This window comes from Ochotona curzoniae, unplaced genomic scaffold (genome assembly GCF_017591425.1).
Source record: "Ochotona curzoniae isolate NIBS_2020 unplaced genomic scaffold, NIBS_Ocur_1.0 scaffold_274, whole genome shotgun sequence".
NCBI classification, from domain to species: domain Eukaryota; kingdom Metazoa; phylum Chordata; class Mammalia; order Lagomorpha; family Ochotonidae; genus Ochotona; species Ochotona curzoniae.
In genome coordinates, this window is record NW_024467101.1 from 4,344,958 (window position 1) to 4,372,769 (window position 27,812).

Consider the following 27,812-nt stretch of genomic DNA (forward strand, 5'->3'; position numbering starts at 1 on the left):
TACAGAAATGAGGAGAGACAGAGAGGAACCCCTTCCGATGATTTACTCCTCAAGTGGCCATGACTGGCCAGAGCTGAGCTGATCTGATCTGAAGCCAGTTTGGAGCCTCTTCGGGGTCTCTCATCTGGGTGCAGGGTCCCAAGGCTTTTGGCTGTCCTTGGCTGCTTTCACAGGCCACGATCAGGAAGCTAGATGGGAAGTGGGCCTGCTGTGATTAGAACTGGTGCTCATATGGGATCCTGGTGCATGCAAAGCGAGAACTTTAACCACTAGTCTACTGTGCCAGGCCTGGCTTGTTTCATTAAAAAAAAAAAATGCATATTTTTAAAATTTGAAGGCCAGGAGTTACAGAGGAAGGATGTACCCTCCCCCAAAGGGTGCAAATGGTCCAGGCTCAGCCAGGACAAAGCCTGGAGATTGTTCCAGGTCTCCCACATGGATGCAAGGGTCTAAGCACCAGAGCCCATGCCCTGTGGGCTTTCTCAAGCCATAAGCAGACAGTTAGATGGGAAGTGGAACAGCCGGGACACGAACCGGCGCCACTATGGGAGGTCGGCACCTCAATCAGAGGCCTAGCGTACTAAGACAAGGCACTGACGCCTTACTAGGTTTTTTTAATGGCGTGGCCACATATGCGCGGCCCCCTAGGTGTCCTTCACGCCAGAGGAGACTCCTCAGTCGCTGCGCCCGCCGCACCCGCCGTACTTAGCAGTAGCTTGGCTCTGCTTGAGGGCAACCGTTCGCGGGGCCTCCGCGTCGGCCTCAGCCTCAGCGCCAGGTCCCGCCCCCGCGCGTCCCGCGCCGCCGATTGGCGGACCCGCGCGGCTCCGCTCCGAGTGCGGGGCGGCGGCGCACAGGGATTGGCCGCGCGCCTCCAAGGCCCGCCCTCCGCTCGCCCGGCGCGTCTGGAGGCTCCCGCCGATCGGGGAGAGCCTGGGCGGCCTTTTTCTCTTAGATGGCGGCGGTGGCCGTGCGGTGAGGGTCTCGCCGCTGTGGCCGGGCGGCGGGCGAGCCTCGATCACCGCAGGTAGGTGCGGGGCGCGAGGGGCGCCCCGCGGGCGGGGAGGGGGCCGGCGCGGCGGCCTGTGTCAGGGCGCGCCCTTCGCTCCGTCCCTGCCGGCCGAGGCCGAGGCCCGGGGCCGGGGCCGGGGCCCGGGCTTGCGGGCGGGGCGCGGGGTGGAGACGCGGGCCGGGCCGGGCCACGCGGAGCCCCGGCCTTTGTGAGGCAACATGGCCGCAAGCAGCGCAGGGCCCTCCGGGGGCCGGGCCTCCGGCTTGGGAGAGCCCCTTGCTCGCTGGGCCCAAAGGCGGGAAAGGTGTGGACAGGGCCCGCGCTTGTCCTGGAGCCTGCCTTGCTTTGTTTTGATACAGTTTGGAAATCCGGTTAATCGTGGGAGATTTTTTATGTTTTCCATCGGTTCGAATGCTCGTGTATTCTGAGTTGTCCCGTCGGCATTGGGGATTGTGGTTTTAGCGTTAACGGGGAGCGTGGTAGAGATGGATGAAACGCGGCAACCTGTTGATGGGCTGGCCCTGTCCCGGGTCACCCGGGGTGGCTCCTGGTAGGAGAGCCCGATTTGCCATGTTTGCATGCATGCATGCACGGACCTTATTTCCTGGCTGCCCGGCAGCCAGCGCCCACCCCTCTTGGAAAGAAGCCGAGCCCTCTCTCCCCTCTTTTAGACTCCATGTCGGCTCTCAGGACCGCAGGCCGAGAGCGACAAAGGTGGAGGATGAGGTCATAACTGCGGCTGGGAGATGACCCCGAGGCAGCTAGCTGCGGCCATGGGCCCTGGCACGTGAGCTTTGTTGGCAGCCCAGCCAGCGGTGGTTTGAGCCAGGGGCCAGGGGAGCTTAGGGTGCATCCTCCACCTCGCCGAAGGGCCTGCGAGCCCCCTTTTTGCTTGAGCCTGACGTGGCGGGGCACTGCGGGGAGTGCTTTCCCTTCTTAGTCTGTGGCAAGGCGACCTTGGATTTGGGAATGTGAGCTCCCCTGTTGCGTGGTCTCTTCCGGCCTCCTGGCTTTAGCCACAGCTTTCCTGGGTGTCTGTTCCCTTCTTTGGCCTGGCTCCCGGTTGAGCTGCAGCCTCTTGTGACTTGGAAAGTTGAGCTGCCCTGTCCGCCATGGCCTCTCCCACACCTAGATGTGTTTCTGCTCCCTGTTCCTCGCGCCTTCACTTGTCCCTTCCTGTAGCGTTAGGCCCCTAGTCTTCTCGCCTCCCGCCTTCAGCCCTACCCTCTCCCTTGGTTGTTGCTGAGTGTTTTTTTCACTACGCAAAGTGACGCTTTATGCCATGTGAATGTACCAGGGTACTTCGTGAGGGGGTTGTAGACAATGGAATCAAAAGATGAGTCTCTTAATCCCTTCCCCAGATTTTGCAATGTCTGCATATGTAGGAGCTTAAAAACAAACAAACAAAAAAAATTGGTGGAAAGTGAGAAACTGTGAATGGACTGCAAAAGTCTCTATTTTGAAATTTTTTAAAAAAAGATGCATTGGAGAAGGGAGAGAAACCCCACCTGTTTGGTTTACTCCCCAGCTGTGTATCTGTGATGGCTGCGTATCTGGCCCGGCTGCAGCTGGGAGCACATGCCGGCCCTCCCCCATCAGTGTAGAAACCCAGCCACATGGACTCCCATTGCTGCCTTCCGGGATCCATGTAATTGGGAAACTGGGACCAGGAGCTGGAGATGGGCAGCAGCCCAGCTACTTTGCTTTGGGACATGTTTGTCCAACCGCTAGGCCAGATACTGCTTTAAAAATTTACTTGAGAGGGAGGGAGACAGAGCTTGTCCCTGCTGGTTCTCTGCAGCACCTCAGGCTGGGGCCAGGAGATGGGTATTTGGTCTGAGTGTCAGAAACCCTGCTACTGTTGTTTCCCAGTTGGTGCATCTGCAGGAACCAGGAACCCCCAAACCCTAATCCCTTGTCAGGGTTGGGGACTGGGAAGGTCCTTAGCCACTGCTCCTGCCCCAGACTTAACCTCTGCTTTTCTGCAAACTTTGTGACGTCCCTTTGTGAACATCTGTGGCTGGACAGACCTAAAGGCCAGCCAGCCTGGGGTGGTGAGGCAGCTCGGCCCCTTCCTAGTTAGCTGTGTGGCCTTTTGTGTGAGAGCTGCTAGGAGTTCAGATATGGGGGCCGTGGGATGCTGTCCTTTGTTCTCTGGCCTGTCTCTCAGGTGGAGACTCCCAAGCCATGCTCACCAGTGCCGGGCCACAGCATGCTGCTGTCCCAGGGCCTTAACTTGTCCTCTTGTTGTCCCTTGGAATGTCTCCTGTCCCTGCAGTACTGCTGCCCCAGCTCCCAGTCCCCCACCTGTGGGGGGCGGCCTCTGGGCCCCCTTTGAGAGCCACCTCCCCTTCCTCAGCCCTTCTCTGCCGTGCTTCACCATGCCTACGCTGCCCTTGCATTCCTCCTGCTTCCTTGGGAGCTGGGTGGGGCAGGGGTGTTAGCTGTCTCACAGCCCCAGGCAGCACACCCTGCTGCCCCCTGGAGCCATCTTTGTTGCCCTTGTTGCTTCATGCTTCTGCACTGGCTGCTTCTCTGGTTTATCTCCAGTCCCTCCACCTCCTTTGTCACTTTTTTTTTTCTATTCCCAAATCACTGAGGGGCTTACCAAGGTCTCAGGGGGTTTGGGTTGCCTTTGTCATTGGTGTATGGGGGTGTGGGGGTGCTGAGCTGCCTATCTTTGGAAGTGACCCCTCTCATTTGCAGAAGACTGGCTTGGCTCTGCCCTGTGGCCCTCGGGGCTAGCCTGGCTGAGCCTCCTCCGCCCCTGCTGCTCTGTCTTCCCTCCATCCCGGGCACCTGTGATTGCCACCCCTTGGCGGGGGGTGGGGGGGAAGTAGAGTGACAGTGTGGCACAGCGCCCTTCCAGCTGTGTCCTGGCCAGTGGGGGAGGGGAGTGGCCCTGCCTCACTGCGAGGGCGCAGTTAGTGGATGGTGGTTGAGTGAATTAAGTAAACCAAAGCGGGGATCTGCCTCTCGTGTTGTGTGCCCTCCAAGTGCAAGCGCCGCGGCCGTCCCCTCACCGTAAACTCATTCAGCGAGCGACGGCTGCTGCCTCCTGTTCTTCCCGGGGTTTTGCGGGGTGTGCGTTGGTCCGCGCCGCCGCTGCTACCGCCGCTGAGGAAGCTGTCCCACGTGGGTGTGGCGTGCACGTGCATCTACACCGGTGCTCATGGCATGTGCATGTGTGTGTTGGTGAGCATGCGTGTGTGGGCGTGCGCCTGCATGTGCTCCTGGTCTGACGACCACCCTCCTTCCTGCCCCACCTCCACCTTGTCCCACCCCCTTTTTTTATGCGTCCTCTCTAGTGAAGTTTCTTAAGGGGGGTGGTCCTTCCCCCTCCGTTCTGGCTGGGTGTTGGAATGTCCGTGTCCCTCCCAGCAGGAGTTTGGTGGCCTCCAGCTCCTTCTTTGCACTGCTGTTGGGTCCCATGATGCCATTCTTTGCACCTGCAGGGCTCCCTCTCATGCTGTGATCCCCATGCCTGACCTGGTACCACCAGCAGGCTGCTGTTTCAAGTGGGACCCTCTGTGCCTTGGTTCCGTCTAAACATCCCCCCCACCCCACTCCCTGCCCCCTACCCCTGCAGGCTCCCTTCCCCCACAGCCACCTGCCCCTCTCCTCTCCTGGGAACAGAACTGTGCCTCCACCTCTGGCGACCTCGGCCGTTGCATCACTGCCCCGTCCACGTGCCGCGCTGGGGTCCCGGGGTGGCCGTGCCTGGCCATGCTCTGAGACCCCCTAGTGCCTGAGGGTCTCGCGCGTGTCCTCTGACCCAGCCCTCGCAGGTGAGTGGATTGATGACCCTGATGGCCAGAGGGAGCCCCTACATGACAGCTGTTCCCGAAAGAAAGGGCGGCCCCTCCACCCCATGCGGGCTCAGGTCGCACGCTGAGTCAGGGGGTGCTGCCCCGAAGGTCAGCATAAATTATTATTTTTTTAATCTCTGTTCAGCTTTAGAATTATGCTCTTTTTGCTTGTTTGAACTAAGAATGTGGGGAATTAATATATTTAGCTTCAGGTGCAAATTACAATTTAGCCTCTGAAGAAGGCAAGAGAAGTTAGCATGTTCCTATGCCTGCGAGTTTCTACCAGGGAGAGCTATTTTAAGCTCCTCATACAGTGAGCAGCGCCTGGTGCTTCACTTGGTGTCAGGGAGGCGCAAGGCGCCTGTCATTTCGTGACGGTATTTTTAAATTTCTTTGCAGGTGGAAGAAGAGAGGTGCCACTTTGGCATGAAGACCGAGTCGCTTAGTCGTCAGTCATTTAAGCTGAGTGCATTGTGATTTCCAATAATTGAGGCAGTGGTTCTAAAAGCTGTCTACATTAATGAAAAGAGCAATGTGGCCAGCTTGACTAAACCGCCAGCGTGCGCAACGCGGCCAGGACGGCCCCGGGTGTCGACGGACTCGTGCATGTTAGCTGTAGGAGATATATGTGAGGTGTTTTAGAACTCTGGTCTCTTAAAGTAGTCTTAAGCGCTTTTACTATGGAGACGTGTGAGAGCGCCTCTCCGCTCGCGCGTGAGGCCGCAGGAGAAGCGGTGACGGAGAACCGAGCTTGCCCCTTCCTGGCGCCGCCCCGTGAACAGTCTCCACCACCTCCCCTGCAAACGTCCAGTGATGCAGAGGTAATGGACGTTGGCTCTGGTGGTGATGGACAGTCCGAACCCCCTGCTGAGGACCCATTCAACTTCCACGGAGCGTCACTTCTCTGCAAAGGATCCTTCTCTAAGGGCCGCCTCCTCATAGACCCGCACTGCAGTGGCCGCAGCCCGCGCACCGCCCGGCACGCACCTGCGGGCCGCAAGTTCTCCCCTGACCTTAAGTTGCTTAAGGATGTAAAGATTAGCGTGAGCTTTACCGAGAGCTGCAGGAGTCAGGACAGGAAGGTGCTGTACACGGGAGTGGAGCGCGACGCTCGGGCCGAGTGCGGCCCACTCCTTAGTCCCGTCCGTGGACACGTGCATGCTTGTGCCTTTGGCGGGGGCGTCGGGAACGGGGTAGGCCTGGGGGGTGAGAGCGCGGATAAGAAGGATGAGGAGAGTGAGCTGGAGCAGGAAAAGAGAGTGGAGTACGCAGTGCTCGATGAGTTAGAAGATTTTACTGACAATTTGGAGCTAGATGAAGAAGGAGCAGGCGGGTTCACGGCCAAAGCGATCGTTCAGAGAGACAGAGCCGACGAAGAGGCCTTGAACTTCTCCTACGAGGTATGTTGGTGGCCCCTCCCTCAGAGGGCTCTGAGGCAAAACCTCAGAAGGAAGGGGGGGGCGGATGGCAGCATTGGGGAATATGGGGAAGTTGAAAACCCAGCAGAGCTCCCCAAGGGAGCCCTGGCTGTGAAGAGCCTGGGGTGCCCCTGCCCAACCTGAGCGTGGCTGGTCTGTGCTGCTGGCACCCCTGATGCTCCCCACTACCAGCACCTTGGCGGGGTGGGCTGGCCTGCTGGTCTGCTACTGTTTGTTATCAGATGGTCATGTGTCCTAAGAGCACAGCTGGGGCCCCCCTTGTTGTGGGGGTCTCCCCTTTTCTGACTATGGTTTCCCTGATGCTGCCAAGCTTGCCGTGGTGCCGGAGCGTGAGTACTGGGTCAGTGGGGTCTGAACGCTGTGTTTTGTAGGATGACTTTGACAACGATGTGGATGCCCTACTGGAGGAAGGCCTCAGTGCTCCCAAGAAGAGGCGGCTGGACGAGAAGTACGCAGGGGACAGTGACCATGCGTCCGATGGCGAGACAAGCGTGCAGCCGATGATGACCAAGATAAAGACAGTGCTCAAAAGTAAGTGGGTCAGGAAGTCATGCCAGTGCGCAGGACCATGGGAGGGCAGCCTCTCCTCAGCCAGAGTGGACAGCTGTCACGGTAGAGGCATAGGTGTGTGTGTGCTGAGGGGAGAGCAGCAGGGCACGGGGCGTGCAGCTCAGGGGCTGACCTGGAGAGGGTGTGCACAGCATGGAGCAGAGGGCACTGTGCAGGGGTGTTGGGGAGGGACTGTCAGGAATGGACCCTGAGGGGAGGATGCTGGTGTGTGCCAGGAGAGAGCCTGAGCAGCAGTCGGGATGTGAGGGACTGAGACCAGAGAGGGGAGCTTGGCGGCCGTGGTCCCAGTGCTGCCTCTGCCTGGTATTACAGTAAGCCACTAGATGCAAAGCAAACCTGGCCCTTATTTTAATTTCGGAAAGCAGTGTTCCTGGAGCCTCAGTGTGGTGAGTATGCTTTAGGTGGCTCCGGATGGAAGCTGGCTCTATGGGCAGGAACAGGTATGGTAGGTTTAGGCCCCGTGGGGAGAGCAATCGGGACAGCATTGTGGTCGGAGCATTGTGGTGGCACGGGTGGGCTCAGTAGAGGGCTGAGGAGATACATGGGTCCCAGGCACAAAGATGGGAGCTCCAAGGCTGAGGGTGAGCTGCGGAAGTAAGGCAGCAGGACGAGTGGGGAGGAAAGGATGGGGTTGGTGATACCCAAGTGCTGCCCTCCAGCCTCAAGGGCACAGGTCAGCAGAGGGTTACAGGGTTGGGCAGTGGCTGATGCCTGGGTCTGTGGCAGCACCTCAGGGCCTCTTCCTGCAGTTTGGACAGTCTCACTCTTAGCAGGTCAGCCATGTCAGTGCAGCGTACCTGGCTGGCCCCAGCCACAGCAGAGCCTCGTCCTGCAGCACAGGCAAGCCAGGTGAACCAGTGGCCACCCCCTTCACTGAGGAGCAGCCCGTGCCTGCCGTGGTCCCATGTTGTGTGGCACTGTGTTCTATTAGCTTTTCTTTTTTTTTTTTTTTTTTTTTGTCTTTAAAAAATAAAAAGCAAAAGAGTCATTTACTTTATTCCAAAGGTAAAACAGCAGATTGAGAGGGAGAGACAGACCTTGCATCTCTGGTTCCTCTGCAAATGGCCACAGTAGCCCAGGCTCAGCCAGGCCGAAGCCAGCAGCCAGGAGTTCCCACCAGGCCTTCCACACGGTGGCAGGTGCTTGGGCACTAGGGCCATCAACTGCTGCTTTCCCAGGAGCCTTTGCAGGAAGCTGGATTGAAAGTGATGTAGCTGGGACTTAAACGGGCACTCCAGTGTGGGACGCTGGCACTGCATACAGCAGCTTCGTACGCTGCACGACTTCAGCCCCTCTGTTAGCTTTCTCTCCTGACAGCGCAGAGTGGCATAGGCCATAGAGAGAGGGCCCCGTGTGTGTGTGCACGCCTAGCCTGCCCTGCTTCCTCCAGGAGTGCCGGCTGATGATGGCTGTGTGCAGGCGTGCAGAGGTGGGGGACTGCTGGGTGAGGAACCAGCTCTGAATGCCTGACACCTTTTTCATCTTTTATGGGCTCCCCCCCCCCTTTGTTACTTAATTATTCCCAATACCTATGAGAAGAATTTTAGCTAAATCTTATTTCAATCAGGTCTTTGAATGGCAGGTGTCAACTCAGTAATGATTAAATACCTTTTCCTCTCGACCCCCTGTAGCAAAACAAGGAACAGTGGAAACAGTGCCTTACAGCTGACCTACATCTGTTAGCTTGGTGCGTGTGCTGGGGAGAACCTGCGGCTCCATTACGAACATGCTTGAGGGCCCAGCACGATAGCCTAGTGGCTAAGTCCTCGCCTTGCCAGGATCCCATATGGTCTCTGGTTTGTATCCTGGCTGCTCCACTTCCCATCCAGCTCCCTACTCGTGGCCTGGGAAAGCAGTTGAGGACGGCCCAAAGCCTTGGGACCCTGTTCCCACGTGGGAGACCTGGAGGAAGCCTCTGGCTCCTGGCTTTGGACTGGCATAGCTCTCTGGCCGTTGTGGCCAGTTGGGGAGTGGAGGATCTTTCTGTCTGTCTTGCCTTCTCTCTGTAGATCTGACTTTCCAGTAAATAAAAATAAATCTTTTTTAAAAAATAAGATAAGCAATACAGGCTGAGGCAGTGGCCAGCAGACATGCGCTGTGTTCCAAGAGCTCATCCGGCCCGCGGGGCCCCTGATCCTGACTGTGGTGCTTGGCAGATGTGGGGGCAGGCGGGAGCTGAGGCTGTGACTGCTTTATTCAGGCATTCCCACCTCACACCACGTGCTGTCCCGGGCCTGCAGTACACGCAGTGGGGAGCAAAGTGGGCAGGGATGTAGATTCTGGGGAGACCCAGGAAAATAAGCATATAGACGCAGAGCAGAGCCATGCATGGAGGCAATGTGGGAGTCAATGTTGAGTGTTTTTGTTTTAAGATTCGTTTTAAAAGTTTACTGAGGGTCCAGGACAATGACTCAGTGGCTAAATTCTCACCTTACACGTGCTGGGATCCCATATGGTTGCCAGTTTGTGTTCTGGATGTTCCACTTCCCATCCAGCTTCCTGCTTGTGGCCTGGGAAAGCAGTGGAGGTCGGCCCAAAGCCTTGGGACCCTGCACCCGCGTGGGAGACCAGGAAGAGCTCCTGGCTCCTGACTTCGGATTGGCTCAGCTCCGGCCATTGCAGTCACTTGGGGAGTGAAGCATCAGAAGGAAGATCTTTTTCTCTGTCTCTCCTCCTCTCTGTATATCTGCCTTTCCAATAAAAAAGTAAATCTTTAAAAAAAAAAAAAAGAAAGAAAGATCTCCCATCTCTTGGTTCAGTTCCTAAATGGCCGTGACAAAGCCAGGAATCCAGAACTGCATTTGTCTCCTCCATGGGTGGCAGGGTCTGAGCACTAGGACCAGGCCATCTTCTCCTGAGAACACACAAGAGCTGGTCTTGTGTCCCCTAGGCACTCTGATAGGGGGCAGGGACTCCCTAAGCCATGTTTGACCTGCTGCCCCGTGTGTGTGTGTGAGTGTGTGTGTGTGTGTGTGTGTGCAAGCTGATCGTGGGATGTCCTCACCTTTCCCGCAGGTCGTGGCCGCCCACCCACAGAGCCGCTCCCTGATGGCTGGATCATGACATTCCACAACTCCGGCGTGCCCGTGTACCTGCACCGCGAGTCCCGGGTGGTCACCTGGTCCAGGCCGTACTTCTTGGGAACGGGAAGCATACGGGTAGGGGAGACATGAATCATGCATTTAGGCTTGTAAGTTCTCAGACTGAGACCTAGGCGCCTATCCCGAGTGCACACAGAGGCCAGTGGAAGGCACCGCAGTGCCAGGCCCATGGGGTCGGCTTCTGTCATTCATGGCGCCATATCACTGTCCACAGAAACACGACCCTCCTCTGAGTAGCATCCCTTGCCTTCACTACAAGAAGATGAAGGACAACGAGGAGCAAGAGCAGAGCCAGGAGCGCAGCCCCAGTGGGGAGGTGTCCCCCACCAAACCCCTGAGCCGATCCGCAGAGCTTGAGTTTGCACCGGAAGAGCCCGACTCGGGGCCCCAGGATGAAAAAGATGGCCTGGGGGCCGAGGCAGCGCCCGGGGCGCTCGGGCAGGTGAAGGCCAAGGTGGAAGTGTGCAAGGATGAGTCGGTGGGTGAGTTCCTGAGAGCCTGCCCATCTCCTTTTCTCCTGTGGTCCTGGGGTGTCTCTGTGGGTCCCAGGCCCGCCCGGATGTGCTGCCCTGCGCATGATGCTGGCAGTGGCCCTAGTGCTCTTGGGCTGTTTGAGAGCTGGTGCCGGGTGCTGTGTCCTGCTTGTCCCGATGGGCTCTGAGAGGCTCGCTACTGACGAAATGCACCTCTCCTTAGACAGTTCCCATCTCAGCCCTGCAGCTGGCTCTCTGAAGGCGCAGTGGTCTCTCATTCTCCCTACCTGCTCTGTCAGCTCAGTACTGTCTGTCCAAATCTGGGTTCCACCTCAGGGCTGGGGGTTTGACTCCCCTTCTCGGGGCGTCTGTTTGGTTCTGGTCTCTGACAGAGTTGTGTGTGGTGGGAACAGGGATGTGCCAAGGCCCTGGGGCAGGGAGCTCCAGGAGGTAGGGGTGTGTGTGTGTTCTTGTTCTTGCTCCAAGTGAAGCAAAAAGGCACCAAAAATGCTTCTGTTAGAAGAGCTTGAACTGAGAGAGTAAACATTTCTGGGCCGCAGGACCCCCCCCCCCCGCCCCCAAAGCATTGAGCTCCCTGGCCAATCCCAACAGATCTGGAGGAATTTCGGAACTACCTGGAGAAGCGTTTTGACTTTGAGCAAGTCACTGTGAAAAAGTTCCGGACCTGGGCCGAGCGGCGGCAGTTCAACCGTGAGATGAAGCGGAAGCAGGCGGAGTCCGAGCGTCCCATCCTGCCGGCCAATCAGAAGCTCATCACTTTGTCAGTGCAGGACGCACCCACCAAGAAAGGTGAGTCCACTCTCCCCCAACACGCAGCTTTTGTTGTTGTTGTTTTTAAGATTTGTTGGGCCCGGCGGCGTGGTCTAGCGGCTAAAGTCCTCGCCTTGAACTTCCGGGATCCCATATGGGCGCCGGTTCTAGTCCCAGCGGCCCCCGCTTCCCATCCAGCTCCCTGCTTGTGGCCTGGGAGGGCAGTCGAGGACAGCCCAAAGCTTTGGGACCCTGCACCCGCGTGGGAGACCCGGAAGAAGTTCCTGGTTCCCGGCTTTGGATCGGCATAGCATCAGCCGTTGCGCTCACTTGGGGAGTGAATCATCGGACGGAAGATCTTCCTCTCTGTCTCTCCTCCTCTTGGTATATCTGACTTTCCAATAAATAAATAAATCTTTAAAAAAAAAAGATTTGTTTATTTTTATTGGAAAGTCAGAAATACAGAGAAGAGGAGAGACAGAAAAAGATCCTCCGTCCACTGTTTCATTCCCCAAGTGGCTGCAATGGCCAGAGCTGACCATGTCAGGAGCCAGCAGCCAGGAGCTTCCTCTGGGTCTCCCATGTTGATGCAGGGTCCTAAGGCTTTGGGCTGTCCTCTACTGCCTTTCCAGGCCACAGGCAGGGAGTTGGATGGGAAGTGGAGCCGCCAGGATTAAAACTGGCACCTATATGGGATCCCAGTGCATGCAAGGCGAGGACTTTAGCTGCCAGGCTACTACACCAGGCCCCACACAACTTTTTTTAAAATGTGTTTTATTTATTTGAAATATTTATATAGAGAGATCTTTATCTGCTGGTTCACTCCTAAAACAGCCACTGTGGCTGGGGCTGGAGCAGGCTGAAGCCAGGAGACAAGAGCTTCCAGCTGGGGACAAAGGCCCAATCCCTTGGGCCAGCCTCCAGTGCTTTGCCAAGCATGTTAGAAGAGAGCTGGCCACACTGGGGACCCCTAGGATGATGTCCCTGGGTACTGGTGCCGTCTGGCAGCTGGTAGCAGCCCTCTTGTCTTCTCCCTCCCTCCAGATACAGAAAGAAAAGAAATACAGAAACAATGGTCTTATCCACTTTTCCTCCATTCCTAGACCCTTCCCACCCTAGTCAGTCATGCACAGGGACATCCATCCCTCTTTAACCAAGTAAGCATCATCAAAAACAGAAAAGGGAGCTGGACTTTTTTGTTTTGTTTTTATTTTTAAAATTTTTAATATTTACGTGGTTGAGCGGGATACATGCCCATGTGGACCTCTGACTACAGTGGGAAGGGATGAGGTATGGAGAAAGGTGGGACAAACGTTTCCATTTTTTTTCTTTGTGTCCCCAGGGGGCAGAAAGGGGAGGAAGCAGTAAGGGGAGGGGGCGTTCCCTGCTGTTTGACTACATCAGCAAGCGGGGGGGGGGGGGGGGAATTGTAAGTGGAGCAGCCAGGACTCCAACAAGCACCCATATGGGATGCTGGCACTGCAGGAGGCAGCCTGAGTTGCAGTGCTGCAGAGGTGGTCCCTTGTGAGTCCCTCGGACAGCTCGTGTCAGCAGCCTGCTTCTGCTGTTAGTGTTATTTTCTTTATCCCAGAGTCAGTGCTCTCATCTCCTGGTTCACTCCAACATGGCTACGACAGCTGGTACGGCGTGCCTAAGCCGGGAGCCAGGAACTTTGTCCAGGTCTCTTACACGGGCAGTAGGGACCCGTGTACTTTAGTTATCATCACTTCCTCCCAGATCTTGCGTGAGCAGCCAGCGCTGGGAAAGGAACCCAGGTGCCCCAGTGTGGGGAGTGGTACCCTCACTGCTCAGCCCTTGCCCGCCCCCTCTTTGCGCGGGATGGGAGGGTGTATTTGGTGAATGAACTCGTGTTTCACCGCAGCTCCTACAGCCCCTAGCCCCTCCATCACCAGGTGGGCACTTGCTGGCCCATCACAGCCCCCTCCATTGCTGTGGGGGGGCGGGGTCTTTGTTGTCACAGAGTTTGTCATCAACCCCAATGGGAAGTCGGAAGTGTGCATCCTGCACGAGTATATGCAGCGTGTACTCAAGGTCCGCCCGGTGTACAATTTCTTTGAATGTGGTAAGTGTGACCCTCCCTGCTGTAGCCCTGAAGAGCTCCCTAGGGTGCTGGCATCTGGGGGGAGGGTGAGGGGAGGCAGAAGCTTACTAGGAGCCCCCCTCCCAAACCTTTAACCCCCTAGCTGGAGGTGCAAACAAAGGCTCGAGGCAAGCATGTTGCTGACAGCTGCACCCGAGGGGAGGTGAGCGCCTCAGCTTTCCTGCCCTGGTCTTGTTGCCTCCTGCTGGCTAATGACTCCAGGTGGCTAGGAGTGGTCCTGAGAGGAAGGTCGCCCCACTGTGTTCTCACAGTCATGCTCGGGGAGGAACTGCCTCGGCCTGCTCTTGCTTGTAGGGCCTGGTCTTCTGTGAGGGGTCTCAGGCTCGTTGCAGGCAACTCCGTGTGTCCCAGGTCCCTAGTTTGTCCCAGCATCCCCCTCTGTGCCCTGAACACCTCTCCCTGCCTCAGGACCCTGCAAGTGTGCATACACTTGCTGCCCCCGGGGCGGCTGCCGGGTGACCAGAGTGTGTGAGTGTGTGTGCGGGTTCACGACTGTGCCTTGGCAAGCATGTTTTAAACAAGTCATTTTGCTTTTAAGAGAACCCAAGTGAGCCTTTTGGTGCCTCAGTGACCATTGATGGTGTGACTTACGGTTCTGGAACTGCAAGCAGCAAGAAACTTGCAAAGAATAAAGCTGGTAAAGCGCCTGCCCAGAGGACAAGAGCCCTGTCCCTTGGTTTGGGGGAGCCAAGCTGCAGCCCCAGCTGCCTGGGGCAGGGTGGGGTGGGGATGCCCCACATCTGTCTTGATGTCTTTACCTACTTTGACTTTTCAAATTACATTGTCACTGGCAAAGACTCCAGTGGAGTGACATGCACGCTGAGTGACATGCACGCTGGGTGACAGTGAGACCAGTGTCTCATGTGTGTCCTTGCACATGTTGGAGCCGGCAGGTGCAGCTGCACCTGACCCGTGTGTGGGCTCATGCCTTCCCAAGTGGTTGACCCCTCTGCACGTGGCCCTCCCCGCACTCGTGGTGCTCCACGCAGCCAGCCGATGTGTTCTGGTCCACGCCCTCGGCTTCTGCTTCCCAGCCCAGCCCTGTGAGCAGCCAGTCTCCTCTCTCTAGAACCTTGTGTCCTCTGAGGGTGGAGCACACTGTTGTGCTGCTCTGAGAGTCCCCCAGGCCCCTGCACCCTCAGCTCCATCCTTGGGGTTTTCTCCTCTTGGTATGTTATCTTCCAGAACTGTCTGCCCTGCTTGGTCTTGCTGGGTCCTAGGGCAGGCAGGGGGTTTTCTGTTCCTGGGAAACCGTTGCTGTCTGAATGATGCATGCTGAGGACTATCAGAGACCTGTCCGTGTCATGCTCACCCCCATCCTTCCTTCTGCACGGCTGGTCTGGGCTCGTAGACCTGCTGCAGGCACCAGGAAGAGCCCCGTCTCTGTTTTGGGGGAGATTCTGCCTAGAAGACTTGAGCTCAGCCCATTGACTGCCAGTGGGGCTTAGTGTGGGGTGGTGACATCTTCAGCATGGCTGTGCCATGGCTCCCCTCTGCGGGGTCGCTTCCCTCCCCGTTGCCATCTTGGTGTGCGGGAATCTGCCTCCTCTTCAGGGGTAGCCTGAGCTGTGAGCCCCTCGTCACCGGGTCAGTGACAGCCTGTGTGCTCAGGTGCTGTCTGCCTGCTGGGCCCCGCAGATGCTGGCCCCCCCACCCCTGGGTCTGGAGCCTTGCAGTAGTAGCCTGCTGTCTGCTGCACTCCTGGAACCAAGTCCTACTGTGCTGTTGCCCCATACATCACCAAAGACCTTCCTATAGGACAGACCCAAGCCTGTTGCAAGGGCCAGTGGGGTGCAGGGGGCTTCCTGCAGCTTGCCCACCCGCCTTCTTCCGAGAGCTGCTGCTGAGCCGTGGGGTGGAAGGCGACGCCTGTGCCCTCACCCTCAGGCTACTTTTTTCTCCACAGCCCGAGCCACACTGGAAATCCTCATCCCTGACTTCGTTAAACAGACCTCCGAGGAGAAGCCCAAAGACAGTGAGGAGCTGGAGGTGAGTGGGGGGCTGTGACCACCCACAGGCTGTGCTGGCACCTGCTGCTGGGCACTCTGCTGGGCGATTCAGCCCTGTGTTGTGCCACACCTAGGTTGGTGGGAACGCGCCTTGGGGTAGAGTGAACAGCAGGTGTGTCTGAGTGCCGCTGGAGAATGCCAGGACGTGGACCCATGGTATTGAGGTTTGTTGGTCCACCAAGGTGTCCAACCTTTTGAGATTATACACACTGGATTTTTATATATTCACAGTGGTCAAGCCATGGCTGCTCGTTCCTTTGAGGAAATTTTTGTCACCCCCAGAAAAGCCCCACACCCCCATGCCTGAGAGCAGCCACTTCCCGTTGCAGTTGGTGCTGGCCACTACTGCGCTGCTCTCTGTCTGACCCTGTGTGCTCAATGATGCTGGATGCTGCGCAAGTGGAATCAGCTACCACATGGTACCTCGTGGCGACCTCCTTCACGGAGCGGCAGCTTCTCATCAGACAGACCAAGTTTTCTTTTATTCTTGCTTTGCTAAGAGGTTTTATTAAGACTTAAGATTTAACTGCTTCCGTCTCTGTTGTGGTGATCCCGTGGCTTTTTGTTTGTCCGTGTGGGTATTTTAATGTCAAACCATCTTTGCTTTCCTGGGATGAATCCTGACACTGGATGTGTATATGTTGCTGGGTTTGGTTTCTTAAGGAGCTTTGCATCGATCCAAGAGTTACGAGGGATGTTGGTCTGCAGTTCTGTTTTCTTCTGATGTCTTTGTCTAGTGTTGCTTTAGGGATATGCTTGCACTGGCTTCATCAATGCACAGTGTATGGAGTAGGTTACAAAGGAGCGGCTTTTTATTCTGAGGATGATTTTGTTTGAAAGGGAGACCTCCCTTCTACTGATGTTTGCAAATGCTCACACCAGCCAGGGCTGGGCAGACTGAAGCTAGGAACTGGGTCTAGATCTCCCAGGTGTATGACACAGACCCAGCTCCTTGAGTGCCACCTGCTGCTCTGACAGGAAGTTAAGTCGGGGGTGGAGCCTGGGCATGCAGTGTGGGACACAGCTGTCCTGAGCAGTGTGCTGCTCTGACCACCAGGGCAGACGTCCATCTCTGCTGGTCGTGAGTTAAATTTCTGGCCCAGGCTTTTCTTCATCTTTTTTTTTTTTTGCCTTTCAGAGCATATTATTGTTGTTGTTTGAGACTTGTGATATTTCCTTATGAACAAAAGAACCTCAAACAGAAAAGTGTTTGAAAACTAGGACCTCAGATTTAACCGGATACCAAACAGGGCTTTGGAAAAGAAATGCACTTGCCAAAAGTCATAGGTCCAAAGGTTAAATTTGATAATGTGGCATTCAATGCCTACTTGCATTACTGTTTCTTACTTGACTTTTTTTTTAAGATTTATTTATTTTTATTGGAAAGTCAGATATATAGAGAGAAGGAGAGACAGAGAGATCTTCTATCTGCTGGTTTACTCCCCAAATGGCCTCAGTGGCTGGAGCTGAGCCAGTCAGGAGCCAGGAGCTTCTTCTGGGTCTCCCACGCAGGTGCAAGGTCCCAAGGCTTTGGGCCGTCCTCCACTGCTTTCCCAGGCCACAAGCAGGGAGCTGGATGGGAAGTGATGCAGCCGGGATTAGACCCGGCGACCATAGGGGATCCCAGCGTGTGCAAGGCGAGGACTTTAGCCACTAGGCTACTACGCCAGGCCTGGTCCAGATTTCTTGACACCAGAGACCATCGGTGAGGGTCCCTTCCAGGACCCTGGCCTCAGGCTCATGGCCCAGTGTGATTGCAGCCACCTAGAATATGTCAAGTACTTGGCCTGCCAGAGGCCATTAGGGCTCCTTCGCCCCCCGCCCCCTCCGCCCAAGGACTGTGGCTTCAAACCCCTGTCCAAGCTGAGTGGTGCCCTGCCAGTGCAGCACACCTGAGGCCCTGGCATCAGGCCCCTGGGCTGCCAATCCCAGGTCCACGTGTTGGTACACTGCAGTACAGCTGGCCGAACACCTGAGGGGAACCCCAACTGCCTGCGCCCCAACCAACGTGGTGGTTCTCCGGGGTGCAAACCTAGGCTTCTGTTTAAAGTCATTTAGTTATGGAGTCTTACTTGTTATAGTCTATTTTTTTTTTCTCTTTAATGTGTGTTTATTTTCATGTACTTGAAAGGCAGAGCAGGAGAGGGACTGGAGGTCTCAGTCTTCCATCTGCTGGTTCACTCCTGAAATACGAGAAGCTGAAAACAGGAACCCACAGCTCTGCATCTCCCTCATCTCCCGCGTGGAAGGGAGTGCAGGCAGTCGCCCACGCTGGCCACGGGCAGGGAGCTGGTGCAGAAGCAGAGCAGCCATCCTGGAGCTGGCGCTGCCGTGTGGGTGCTGGCTTAGCTCGCTGCCCCCACAACACTAGCTGCTGCTTGCCTCAGCCTGCCCAAGTTTTCCATTCAATCTAAGATGTTTCATTCATAGTACTGCCTTGTGATCTTTTTTTGTTTCTGTAAGAAGTTGTAGTTCTTGCTTGTATTATTGATTTTAGCCATGTGAGTCTTTTTTCTTGTTCAGTCTAGCTAAAATGTTATCAGTGTTGATTTTTTTCAAAGAGCCAATTTTTCATTTTATTGTGTTTTTTTCAATATTCCAATTATTTCTACTTTACAAAAATTTTTTTTTTAACATTTAACTTATTTTACTTGAAAATCAAAGTTATAAGGGACAGTGGAAGAGAGCCATCTTTCATCTGCTGGCTCACTGTCCAAATAGGCACGTAGTCGGAGATTGGCCAGTCCAAAGCAGGGAGCCAGGATTTTTATTGTTTTTTTTTTGTTTGTTTGTTTTTTGGAAAGGCAGATATTCAGAGAGGAGAGACAGATCTTCCATCTACTGGTTTACTCCCTAAGTGACTGCAACAGCCAGAACTGAGCTGATCCAAAGCCAGAAGCTTCTTATAGGTCTCCCACATGATGCAGGGTGCCAACACTTTCGGCCGTCCTCGACTGCTTTCCCAGGCCACAAGCAGGGAGCTGGATGGGAAGTGGGGCAGCTGAGACACAAACTGGTACCCATATGGGATCCAGGTGAATGTAAGGTGAGGATTTAGCCACTAGGCTACTGCCCTGGGCCCCAATTCCCTTGTGACTGACATGTGATGTGTGATTTCTTGCTTGTCTTAAGACATTGGTTGTTGTGGTCTGCACAGTGTTCCCCGCTGGACACAGTGCATAGCTGCCCTGATTGGGGAATGTTGCTTTACACTGTTCTTCCTTCTCTTTCCTTATTGATCGTCTGCATATTTTTTTAAAAATTTGTTTTTTAATTTGTATTGGAAAGTCAGATATACAGAGAGGAGGAGAGACAGAGAGGAAGATCTTCTGTCTGATGATTCACTCCCCAGGTGACCACGATGGTCAGAACTGCACCGATTCAAAACCATGAACCAGGAGCTTCTTTTGGGTCTCCCACGCGGTTGCAGGGTCCCAATATTTATTGGAAAGGCAGATCAGATAAACAGAGAGAAGGAGAGCAGAGGAAAAGATCTTCCGCCCACTGATTCACTCCCCCAGTGGCTGCAATAGCCAGAGTTGCTCAGGCCTGAAACCAGGAGCCAGGAGCTGCTTCCTGGTCTCCCTTATGGCTGCAGGGGCCCAAGGCTTTGGATCAACTTCTTCTGCTCTCCCAGGCTACAAGCAGGTTGTTGGATGGGAAGTGGAGCAGCTGGGATTAGAACCGGCTCCCATTTGGGATTCTGGTGTGTTAAAGGTGAGCAGGACTTTAGCCACTGGGCCACCGTGCCGGGCCCTACCTGCCTAGTTTTTTTAGGAAGTCTCACTGTGCAGTTTCTTGCTATTGTTGAGTCTATTTCTTTCTCTAATTAATTCTGATAGTTATTGCTTCCTGTATTTTGGGGCTCTTGCTAGGAGTATATTTGTTTGTGATACTTATGTTGCCTTGATGGATAGATCTTGTTATAAAATATCCTTTGTTGTCCTTTTTTGACTGAGAGCTTAGCATAATCTGGCTACTGTTTGGACAGTGCTTCTAGCCATTCTTCTTTTCCTCTCAACCTGTGTCTCTTGTAGACAATGTGTAATTAATTGGCTTTCTTAAAATCTTTCCGTCAGAGTGTTTAGTTGGGTGGCCAGTGTGGCCCCCAGTGAGGTGCAATTCCTGCGTGATGTTGGGCATGTTTTCCTTGTCTTAGGCTTTGTTTTTGTTGTTCCTTAGTCCCTCCTTCCCATCCATTATGTCTTTTGTGGTAAGTTGATTCTTTCTGATGTATCATCTTTAACTCCCTTGCTTTGTAACTGTATTTTTTGGGTAGGTATTATCTTAGTAGTTGCCCTGGGAATTTGAGTAACATAATGTCAGCTGCCTGCAGAAACTCTGCTGCTCGGTAGTTGTCCATCCCTTTTGCTATTACTGTCTCAGCTTTCATCTGCACATGTCAAGTGTATATTAACATATGCTTGTAGTTAGGACTCTGTGATGTCCTTCTGTCAGGAGAGAAGCTGGTGTTGCAAATAAACAAAGATTTGTTTATTTGAAAATCAAAAGGATCTTCATCGCTGGTTTCCCTCTGAGTAACTGTCACGTCCAGGCCGGGCAGGGCCGGGAGCTGCTCCTGGGTCTCCTACGCGAGTGGCAGTGGCCCAAGCACTAGGGCCATCTTCTGTTGCTCTTCCCACTCCATGGGTAGGGAGCTGGACTGGACTCAGAGCAGCCGGGACACGAACTGGCGCCTATTCAGGATACAGGGCTCCTAGGTGGCAGCTTGACCAGCTAAGCCACAACATTGCCCCCTCATCACTGTCTTTAAAAAAAAAAAATGTGAGTGTGGACTGTGATTTGTGTCTTACTAAGTAGGGCTGCTGCCTTCAAGGCTAAAATCCCATGTGGGTGCTGGTTGGTGTCCTGGTTGTTGTGCTTTATATCTAGCCCTCTGCCAGTCACCTGGGAGAGCAGCGGAGGATGCCTCAAGCCCTTGGGCCCCTGCACCCGGTGAGACACCCAGAGGAAGCTCCTGGCTTTGGCCTGGCCCAGCCCCAGCCATTGGGTCCATCAGTGGGTGGAAGACTTCTCTGTCTTGTCTTTGACTTCCAACTTTAACTTTTAAATGTAAAAATAAATAGGATATATGTAGCTTGTTTTGAGAAGTAGAGAAGGAGCATGCTCCTGTCTGCTCCTGCCCTTCCCAGATGCATGTGATGGCTCAGGCTGTGTCAGGCTGAAGCTAGAAATTAAAAACAAATTCCAAGTCAGGACCCTGAGCCGAGGGACCCCACTGGCAGCGCACTGCTGCTTCCCTGGGTGCACGTTAGCCCGAAGCTGGAGTTGGGGATCAGTTTTTCCTGTCAGGCTATCCGATACAGGATGCGCTGTCCGACCCTCAGCTGGCCACCTGTTGGAGCCTTGTCCTCTGGACCACCGTCAGTGGTTCTGCAGCACTCTGGGTTCTTTGTGTGGATGTCAGCTGCTGCAGTCAGTCTGGAATGCCTTGGTTTTTTTGTTCACGTTGGAAACATAGTTTCCCTGGATACAGAGTTCTTGCGGGGTGGTCTGCCTTGCTCCTGGGGAGTGGTCATCTCATTGCCTTCTAGCCCCAGTTTATGCTGAGAACTTACTGGTAAGACTTTAAGAGTTGTTCATCAGTACTGTGTCTAAGGTTCTCTTTGTAAGCCAGCACCATGGGGTAGTGAGCTAATCCTCCCCCTGGGATCCAGTTCTAGTTCTGGCTGTTCTGCTTCTCGCCCAGCTTCCCCCTGATGCCCCTGGGAAAGCCGCAGAGGATGGCCCAAGTGCCTGGGCTTCTGCACCCACCTGGGAGACCCAGATGAAGCTCCTGGCTCCTACTCTTCTCTGACAGCCCAGCTCTGGCCATTGTAGACATTTTGGGAGTGAACCAGAGGTTGGTGGAAGTTCCATTGGGGCTGGAATTGTGCTGGAGCAGGCTAACCCTCTGCCTGTGGTACTGGTGTCCCCTGTGGGCTCTGATTGCAGTCCCAGGTGCTCCACTTCCCTTCCAGCTCCCTGCTTGTGGCCTGGGAAAGCAAAAGGGGATGGCACAAGTTCCTGGGACCCTGTGCCATGTGGGAGACTCCAAAGAGGCTCCTAGCTCCTGGTTTTGGATTATCTCAGCCCTGACCATTGTGGTCACTTAGGGAGTAAGCCAGCAGATGGAAGATCTTTCTCTATGATTGTCTTTCAAATCAAAATAAATCTTTAAACAGAAGATGAAGTATGTAATGTCTCTTGATCAATTTTAATGAAAAAAATTTTTATCTTAACTCCCACAGATGTATCTACTTTTTATGTTGAAGTCTATTGAGCTTCTTGGATTTATAGATTCAATTTTAAGATTTATTTACTTTGGACCCGGCGCCATTGTGTAGCGGCTAAAGTCCTCGCCTTGAACGTGCCGGGATCCCATATGGGTGCCGGTTCTAATCCCGGCAGCTCCACTTCCCATCTAACTCTCTGATTGTGGCCTGGGAAAGCAGTCAAGGACTGCCCGAAGCTTTAGGACCCTGCACCCTCGTGGGAGACCTGGAGGAAGTTCCTGGCACCTGGCTGAGAATGGTGTAGCACCAGCCATTGCAGTCACTTGGGGAGTGAATTATCGGATGGAAGATCTTCCTCTCTGTCTCTCCTCCTCTCTGTATATCTGACTTTCCAATACAAATAAAAATAAATCTTAAAAAAAGAGATTTATTTATTTTAATGGAAAGTCAGATTTATAGAGAGCAGAGACGGAAAGCTCTTTTGTCCACTGGTTCAGAAGCGGCCACAATGGCTGGAACTGAGTCAATCTGAAGCCAGGAGCTTCCTCCAGGTCTGCCACATCGATGCAGGGTCCCAAGGCTTTGGGCTTTCCTCATCTGCTTTCCCAGGCCACAAGCAGGGAGCTGGATGGGAAGTGGAGCTGCCGGCATATAAACTAACACCCATATGAGGTCCCGGCAAGTGCAAGGCAAGCAGTTAAGCCAGCAGGCTACTGCACCAGGCCGATTTTTTAAAAAACAATTTATTTGAAAGACATAATGACACACCCATTAGGGAAGAGGGAAGTGGAGAGAGACAGAGGGAAAGAGAGGTGTCTTCCCCCACTGCCCTCCTTTGGGAGACCATAGTAGTTATGTTTGACCAAGCCAGGAACCGGAAACTGCATCTGGTCTCCTGCATGGGTGTCAGGGGGCCAAGCAGTTGGGCAGCCTTCTGCTGTGTTTCCAGGAACACAGTAAGCAGGAAGCTGACTGGGGAGCAGGTACCAGGACTTGCACTGGGGTTCCCATAGGGGATGTAACTTAATGCCAACCCCTCATGCTGACATAGCTTCCTGCTGCCTGGCGGTGGCTGGCGGTAAGCTCCTGCAACGGGTGGTCGTTGTTGCTCTACAATGGTTGTTCCTCGGCTTCTCTAGACAGGGAGTTTGCCCTCTGTTCTGTGAGGAGATGAAGCCTTCCTCGGGGCTACTTGCTGTTTGCGGCTTTCCCTCCCCAGCGCAGGCCGCCTCCTCACAGGTCTTTTAACTTTCTCTAACCTCCTTGATAGCTGGACCTATAAGATGGTGGTGGGGAGATTGGCCTCCTCTCCGTCCCCAGAGGACATTGTTCCCAGCCCCTTTCTTCTTCCAGCCGCGTGGGCTTCTCAGTAGCCCAGGCCACTGCAGGGTCAGACAGTGACCACTGCTCACTGTTACTGCCAGAGCCTTCACCAAGGGGCTGGGGAGTCACGGTCAGGGCCTTGGGGGCCAGTTCTGCCTTCCGCAGAGGCCTCCACAGAGGTGGGCCGAGGGGATGGCGTCAGGCAAGGTGAAATGCCACGGAGCCGAGCCCCCTGGTCTCACCAAGACTCGGGGACGCTGCTCTGATGGTTTCGAGCCACCGTTTACTTTCCCCGAGTGCCAACAAAGCTGTGATGAATCTTGCTAGGATTGTGTTTATGCAGGGACAGCTTTGGGGGTTCCTTATTCTGCCAAAAGTGTTTCAGGGTGAATTTTATTTGGTCTTGTTTTTTAAAGATTTATTTATTTTATTGCAAAGTCAGATATACAGAGAAGAGGAGAGACAGAGAGGAAGATCTTTCATCTGATGACTCTCTCCCCCAAATGACCAAAATGGCAGAGCTGAGCTGATCTGGAGCCAGGAACCAGGAGCTTCTTCCAGGTCTCCCATGCGGGAGCAGGGTCCCAAGGCTTTTTGGGCCTTTTTGGCCCCTTTTGTCTCACCGTCCTGGGGAAAGCTGCTTGGTAACTTGGAACTTGGTGCACAAGTGACTCCACTTTGATTTGATTTTTTAAAATTTTGTTTTTGATGATGTCTACATAGTTGATCAGGGTGGGAAGGATTGAGGATCAGGGGAAAGTGGGTGAGACCTTTGTTTTCACATTTCTTTGTATTCCTGTATCTGGGGCAGGGGGTGGCTACAATGGGAAAGACCACACCCAGCCTCCCAGCCGCCTCAATACCCGGGAATCGGGAACAGCCTCCTGGTGTCATCCCAGGGTCCCCATTGTAGAGCGTGTTCTAAGGGTTCTGCTCAAGTAGTTCGATAGTTCTGAGATGCTGTTGATATCACAGCTCCAAGGATGTGGAAATCCTTCCAAGGTCCGTTGGCTGACAGAGTCCACCTCAGAGTTTCTATTCGCCCAAGCTTTCTATTCTACCGTCAAGCTTTGCTGCAGTAGTTGATCCGTTTAATCTATGTTCCTTCTTCTGCAAACCAAATGGGTGCTGTAGCCCATCCTTGCCCTGCCCACCACACACTCGGTCCACATGTATACCAGGGTGACCCCCAATAACCAACATTGGACTGGCCCCCCAGCTCTGGTTCCTGTGCCTGCCAGCACATGTGCAGTGGACTGGTCCAGTCTGTCCCACATCCCATTCAGATCTTGAATATATCATTGGGTCTGAAGTCTTAACTCAGGGAAGGTTCCTTGCCTGTGGTTGGTGAGAGAGCTTCATTCCCCCTCCTTTCTGGGCTACAGTCTCCTTGGGTCTCAGGCCCCTGGGAGCTTGATTTTTTTTCAAGGTCTCGGGCTTGGCTGCAGTCAGTTCGTCAAGGCAGCTCCCTGAAGCTGGTGTGCCTCAGCTCTCTGCCTCATTGTCCCTTGTTAGTGAATGACATTGGGAAGCAGTTAGGAAATGACATTGGGAAGCCCAGATGAGCGGGCAACCAGCTGGTGAGGGCTTCTGGTATGCCCAGGGGCGGGCAGAGGAGGAGAGACCTTGTCGGGGCTGGGGCAGCCTGCTTGGGACTCAGGAGTACCCACTTGGTGTTACAGTATTTTAACCACATCAGTATCGAGGACTCGCGGGTCTACGAGCTGACCAGCAAGGCTGGGCTGTTGTCTCCATATCAAATCCTCCACGAGTGCCTTAAAAGGTAGGGCAGGAGCCCCCGGGCTGTGCTGGGACTGGGGAGGGTGGAGAAGCAGGGGGCAGCGGGTGCTCCCAGAGCAGCTGTCCCTCGAGTTGTCATTCTCTGCTCCCTGTCTCATGATGCCTTGTCTGTTTTCTCTCGAAGAAACCATGGAATGGGTGACACATCCATCAAGTTTGAGGTGGTTCCTGGTAAAAACCAGAAGAGCGAATACGTCATGGCGTGCGGCAAGCACACAGTGCGCGGGTGGTGTAAGGACTCCACCCCTGTCCCTGCTCCCCCCACTTTCCCCTTGCACCTGAGCTCCAGCAGTGTGGGTTGGCTGCCCCATCCTGGCCTCAGGCATGACTGGGGGCGTCCCCGTCCCCTGCAGCTGGAGGGTGGAAACGGGCAACCCATGGGTGAGAGGCCTCAGAGAGAGGTGCTCCTGAGTGGGCTGGCTGGAGCCCCCTCCCCAGGGCACTGACTCCTCCGTGGGTGCTGCTGCTGCAGAAGAGGAGGGAAGAGCATGGTGGAGTGGCACTGCCATGAACCTTGCATGGTACTGGGCCGTGGGGTACTGCACGGTGCCTCTGGGACAGCCTCTCCACGTATGCCCTCCTCTGACAGGCAAGAACAAGAGAGTTGGCAAGCAGTTGGCCTCTCAAAAGATCCTCCAGCTGCTGCATCCCCATGTCAAGAACTGGGGCTCCTTACTGCGCATGTACGGCCGTGAAAGCAGCAAGATGGTCAAACAGGTGACTGACGCCTCCCTCAGCTCTGCCACCACTTCTGTCCCGTAGCTCTGCCGTGCCCAGGGTCACTCCCCAAGTGTGAGTGCTGAGGGGCATGGCCTGCAGAGGTGGCAGGAGATGCTGCCCAACTAGACCTTTCCTGGGCAGCTGTCCTGTGCCTCGTTGGGAACCCCAGAGGTTGCAAGGGAGCAAGGAAAGTAGGGCCTCTCCATGGTGCCACGTTGTGGCCTGCAGAGTGGGTTGATAACCTGCTGTGTGTCCTGTCTTTGCCAACATGGAAGGGGTGCGGGGAAGCACTGGGGGGATGACCCTGAATGTGGAGTGAAACTGGTACCCCCACAAATGGAGGTTTGGGTTGCAGGTAGGGCGAGCTCTAAGATGGCCAGAGGGAAGCCATGTGGGTTAGCGGGCCAGTTAAGGGGACTCTCAGTTCAGGACAGTGAGTTGACATGTAGTCAAAGCTCTTGCCTTCACCATGTGGAGCCTGGCTTCAACCTGTGGCTGAGAGAGAAGGCTGCCTGGGTCAGGAGGCGGGGCTGGGCATGGCTGCCCCCTCGTCTGCCCTTGGGGCCAGCGCCCTGAACAAGGCCTGTGCTCCGCAGGAGACCTCGGACAAGAGCGTGATTGAACTGCAGCAGTACGCCAAGAAGAACAAGCCCAACCTGCATATCCTGAGCAAGCTCCAGGAGGAGATGAAGAGGCTGGCTGAGGAGCGGGTACACACTGCCTTCCCACTCCCCCCCCCCCCAAATGCCTGCTGCCAGGAGCCTCCTTGCACTGGCACTTCAGCTGTGTGATCCCTGCTTTTGTCAGGGGGCATGGGTCTCAGCTGACTCAGTCCTGCTCGGGGCCAGGGTTGGGCTCCAGGGAAGGTTTCTGAAGTCAAGTGTGGATACCCAGCCCAGATGGCCCATCAGGCTGACCATGGTGTCGGTGCTCCAGTGCTGTCCCATTGGCTGCACTTATCTGGGTGAATGTGGCCCTTGTCTGCCTAAAGCTAGCGGGACTGGCCAGCCTGGCTCAGAGTGGAGGGCAGGAGTTGTGGGTTGCTTTCCTTGTGTGTGATGTGTGATTGTGCAGAACACATGGTGGTGAAAGGCCTTGGGAGACGCTGGGCCTAGCCTGCCCAACTTGCTCCTGGTATCCATAGGCTCCCTATCCACCTTCTGAGCCTCTGGCCACACCCTCCTTGCTGACACCGCTAACCTTTGTTTTTGTTGCAGGAGGAGACTCGGAAGAAGCCCAAGATGACGATTGTGGCATCTGCTCAGCCCGGTGGCGAGCCCCTGTGCACCGTGGACGTGTGAGCAGGTGGCATGGGCTGGGGCTGCCAGCCATACTCCCAGCGAGACTACCAGCCTCCGTAGCCGCCGCCGCCTCTGTGGCCAGTGTTGGAGGGCCTGGGCCAGAAGCTGGGGGCTCTGGTGCATGGAACAAGCCAACCCTGTCCGGGAGGGGCTCCAAAGGGAGGATGGACATTTCGGGACCACCTCCTGGCAGCCGCACCTGGAAGCCGGCAGTTCCTAGGTAGCCGTAGAACCTACTATGTGTGCCGCCGCCGCTGCCTGTTTTTAGTGGACATTTTCATGAGTTTTAGTGTAGTGCGCACTGGCAACCCAAGAGACTCGGACAGCAGATGAAATGAGAGCGGACGGCCACGCCCTGCGGCTGTGGCTGGCCCACAGCGCCCGAGCTCCCGCGGAGTCAGATGGCGCCCATGGGCCCTCTCCCCTCCTGTATTTTCTCTGAGAAAGATCGAGTGGTCCAAAATAAATGCAGTTTTAGCCTCAGAATGCTTCTCAGAGATCACAGGCAGGCAGGCCGTCTGGAGGGCACTGGCCTGGCCTCTCCCTGCCCATGTTGCCAGCCACCTGGTGCCCTGGCTGCCTCGGCTGCTTTTCTGGGTCAGTCTTAATGCTCTACAGTCTGCCACAACGCTGAAGCCACTGCGGTCACTGGCCTTGGTGCCAGGTTTTTTTTGTTTTTTGTTTTTTTTTTTTACAAAGATGTGTGCAGTTAAGCCCACCTGTGCAAACCTCAATTTTTAAAGCTTTTATGGCATTTTAGCATTTGGAGAGAAACTTTTGCAGCAAGTAGAAAGGTAGATTTGGAATCTTGCATTTTAGTAAGAGATGATATCGAAGCAGGAAATGGGTCCTCTGCGCAGCCTGGCCTGCTCTCCCATTTCCCGTGCTTGCTGGGTGCCTACAAGTGGCTCCTTTCCCAGCACGTGGCTTGGGCACCGTCAGACACAGTAGCGTTGCAGTGTCACCACACCCGAGGATGCTGATGGGCCATGTGCCAGCCTCGGTGTCTCCCTCCCGCACTGCCTGTGTGACTGAGTTGGCTTCTATGTGGTCCCCAGGGAAAGCTCCGCATCCCACTGCTGTAATCGCTTCTGTCTTGCTTCCTGTCTGCAGCTCTGCATAGTCA

General features: G+C 54.8%; 1 protein-coding gene across 2 annotated transcripts; it reads left to right on the forward strand.

Moving 5' to 3' along the window:
• The first annotated feature begins 940 nt into the window (after positions 1 to 940).
• On the forward strand, positions 941 to 27,169 carry DGCR8 (DGCR8 microprocessor complex subunit). Of its 2 annotated transcripts, XM_041003719.1 has the most exons (14): positions 941 to 1,027; positions 5,221 to 6,221; positions 6,632 to 6,791; positions 9,846 to 9,988; positions 10,146 to 10,413; positions 11,017 to 11,214; positions 13,157 to 13,258; positions 13,836 to 13,934; positions 15,204 to 15,286; positions 24,548 to 24,648; positions 24,790 to 24,896; positions 25,255 to 25,382; positions 25,982 to 26,095; positions 26,603 to 27,169. In XM_041003719.1, the coding sequence occupies exons 2-14, from the start codon at positions 5,502 to 5,504 to the stop codon at positions 26,684 to 26,686; spliced, it is 2,307 nt and encodes a 768-aa protein (XP_040859653.1). In that variant the 5' UTR covers positions 941 to 1,027; positions 5,221 to 5,501; the 3' UTR covers positions 26,687 to 27,169. The 2 variants fall into 2 exon arrangements, with proteins under 2 accessions (XP_040859653.1, XP_040859654.1); XM_041003720.1 differs by lacking the exon at positions 941 to 1,027 and having other exon boundaries at positions 4,238 to 6,221.
• The last annotated feature ends 643 nt before the right edge of the window (positions 27,170 to 27,812 follow it).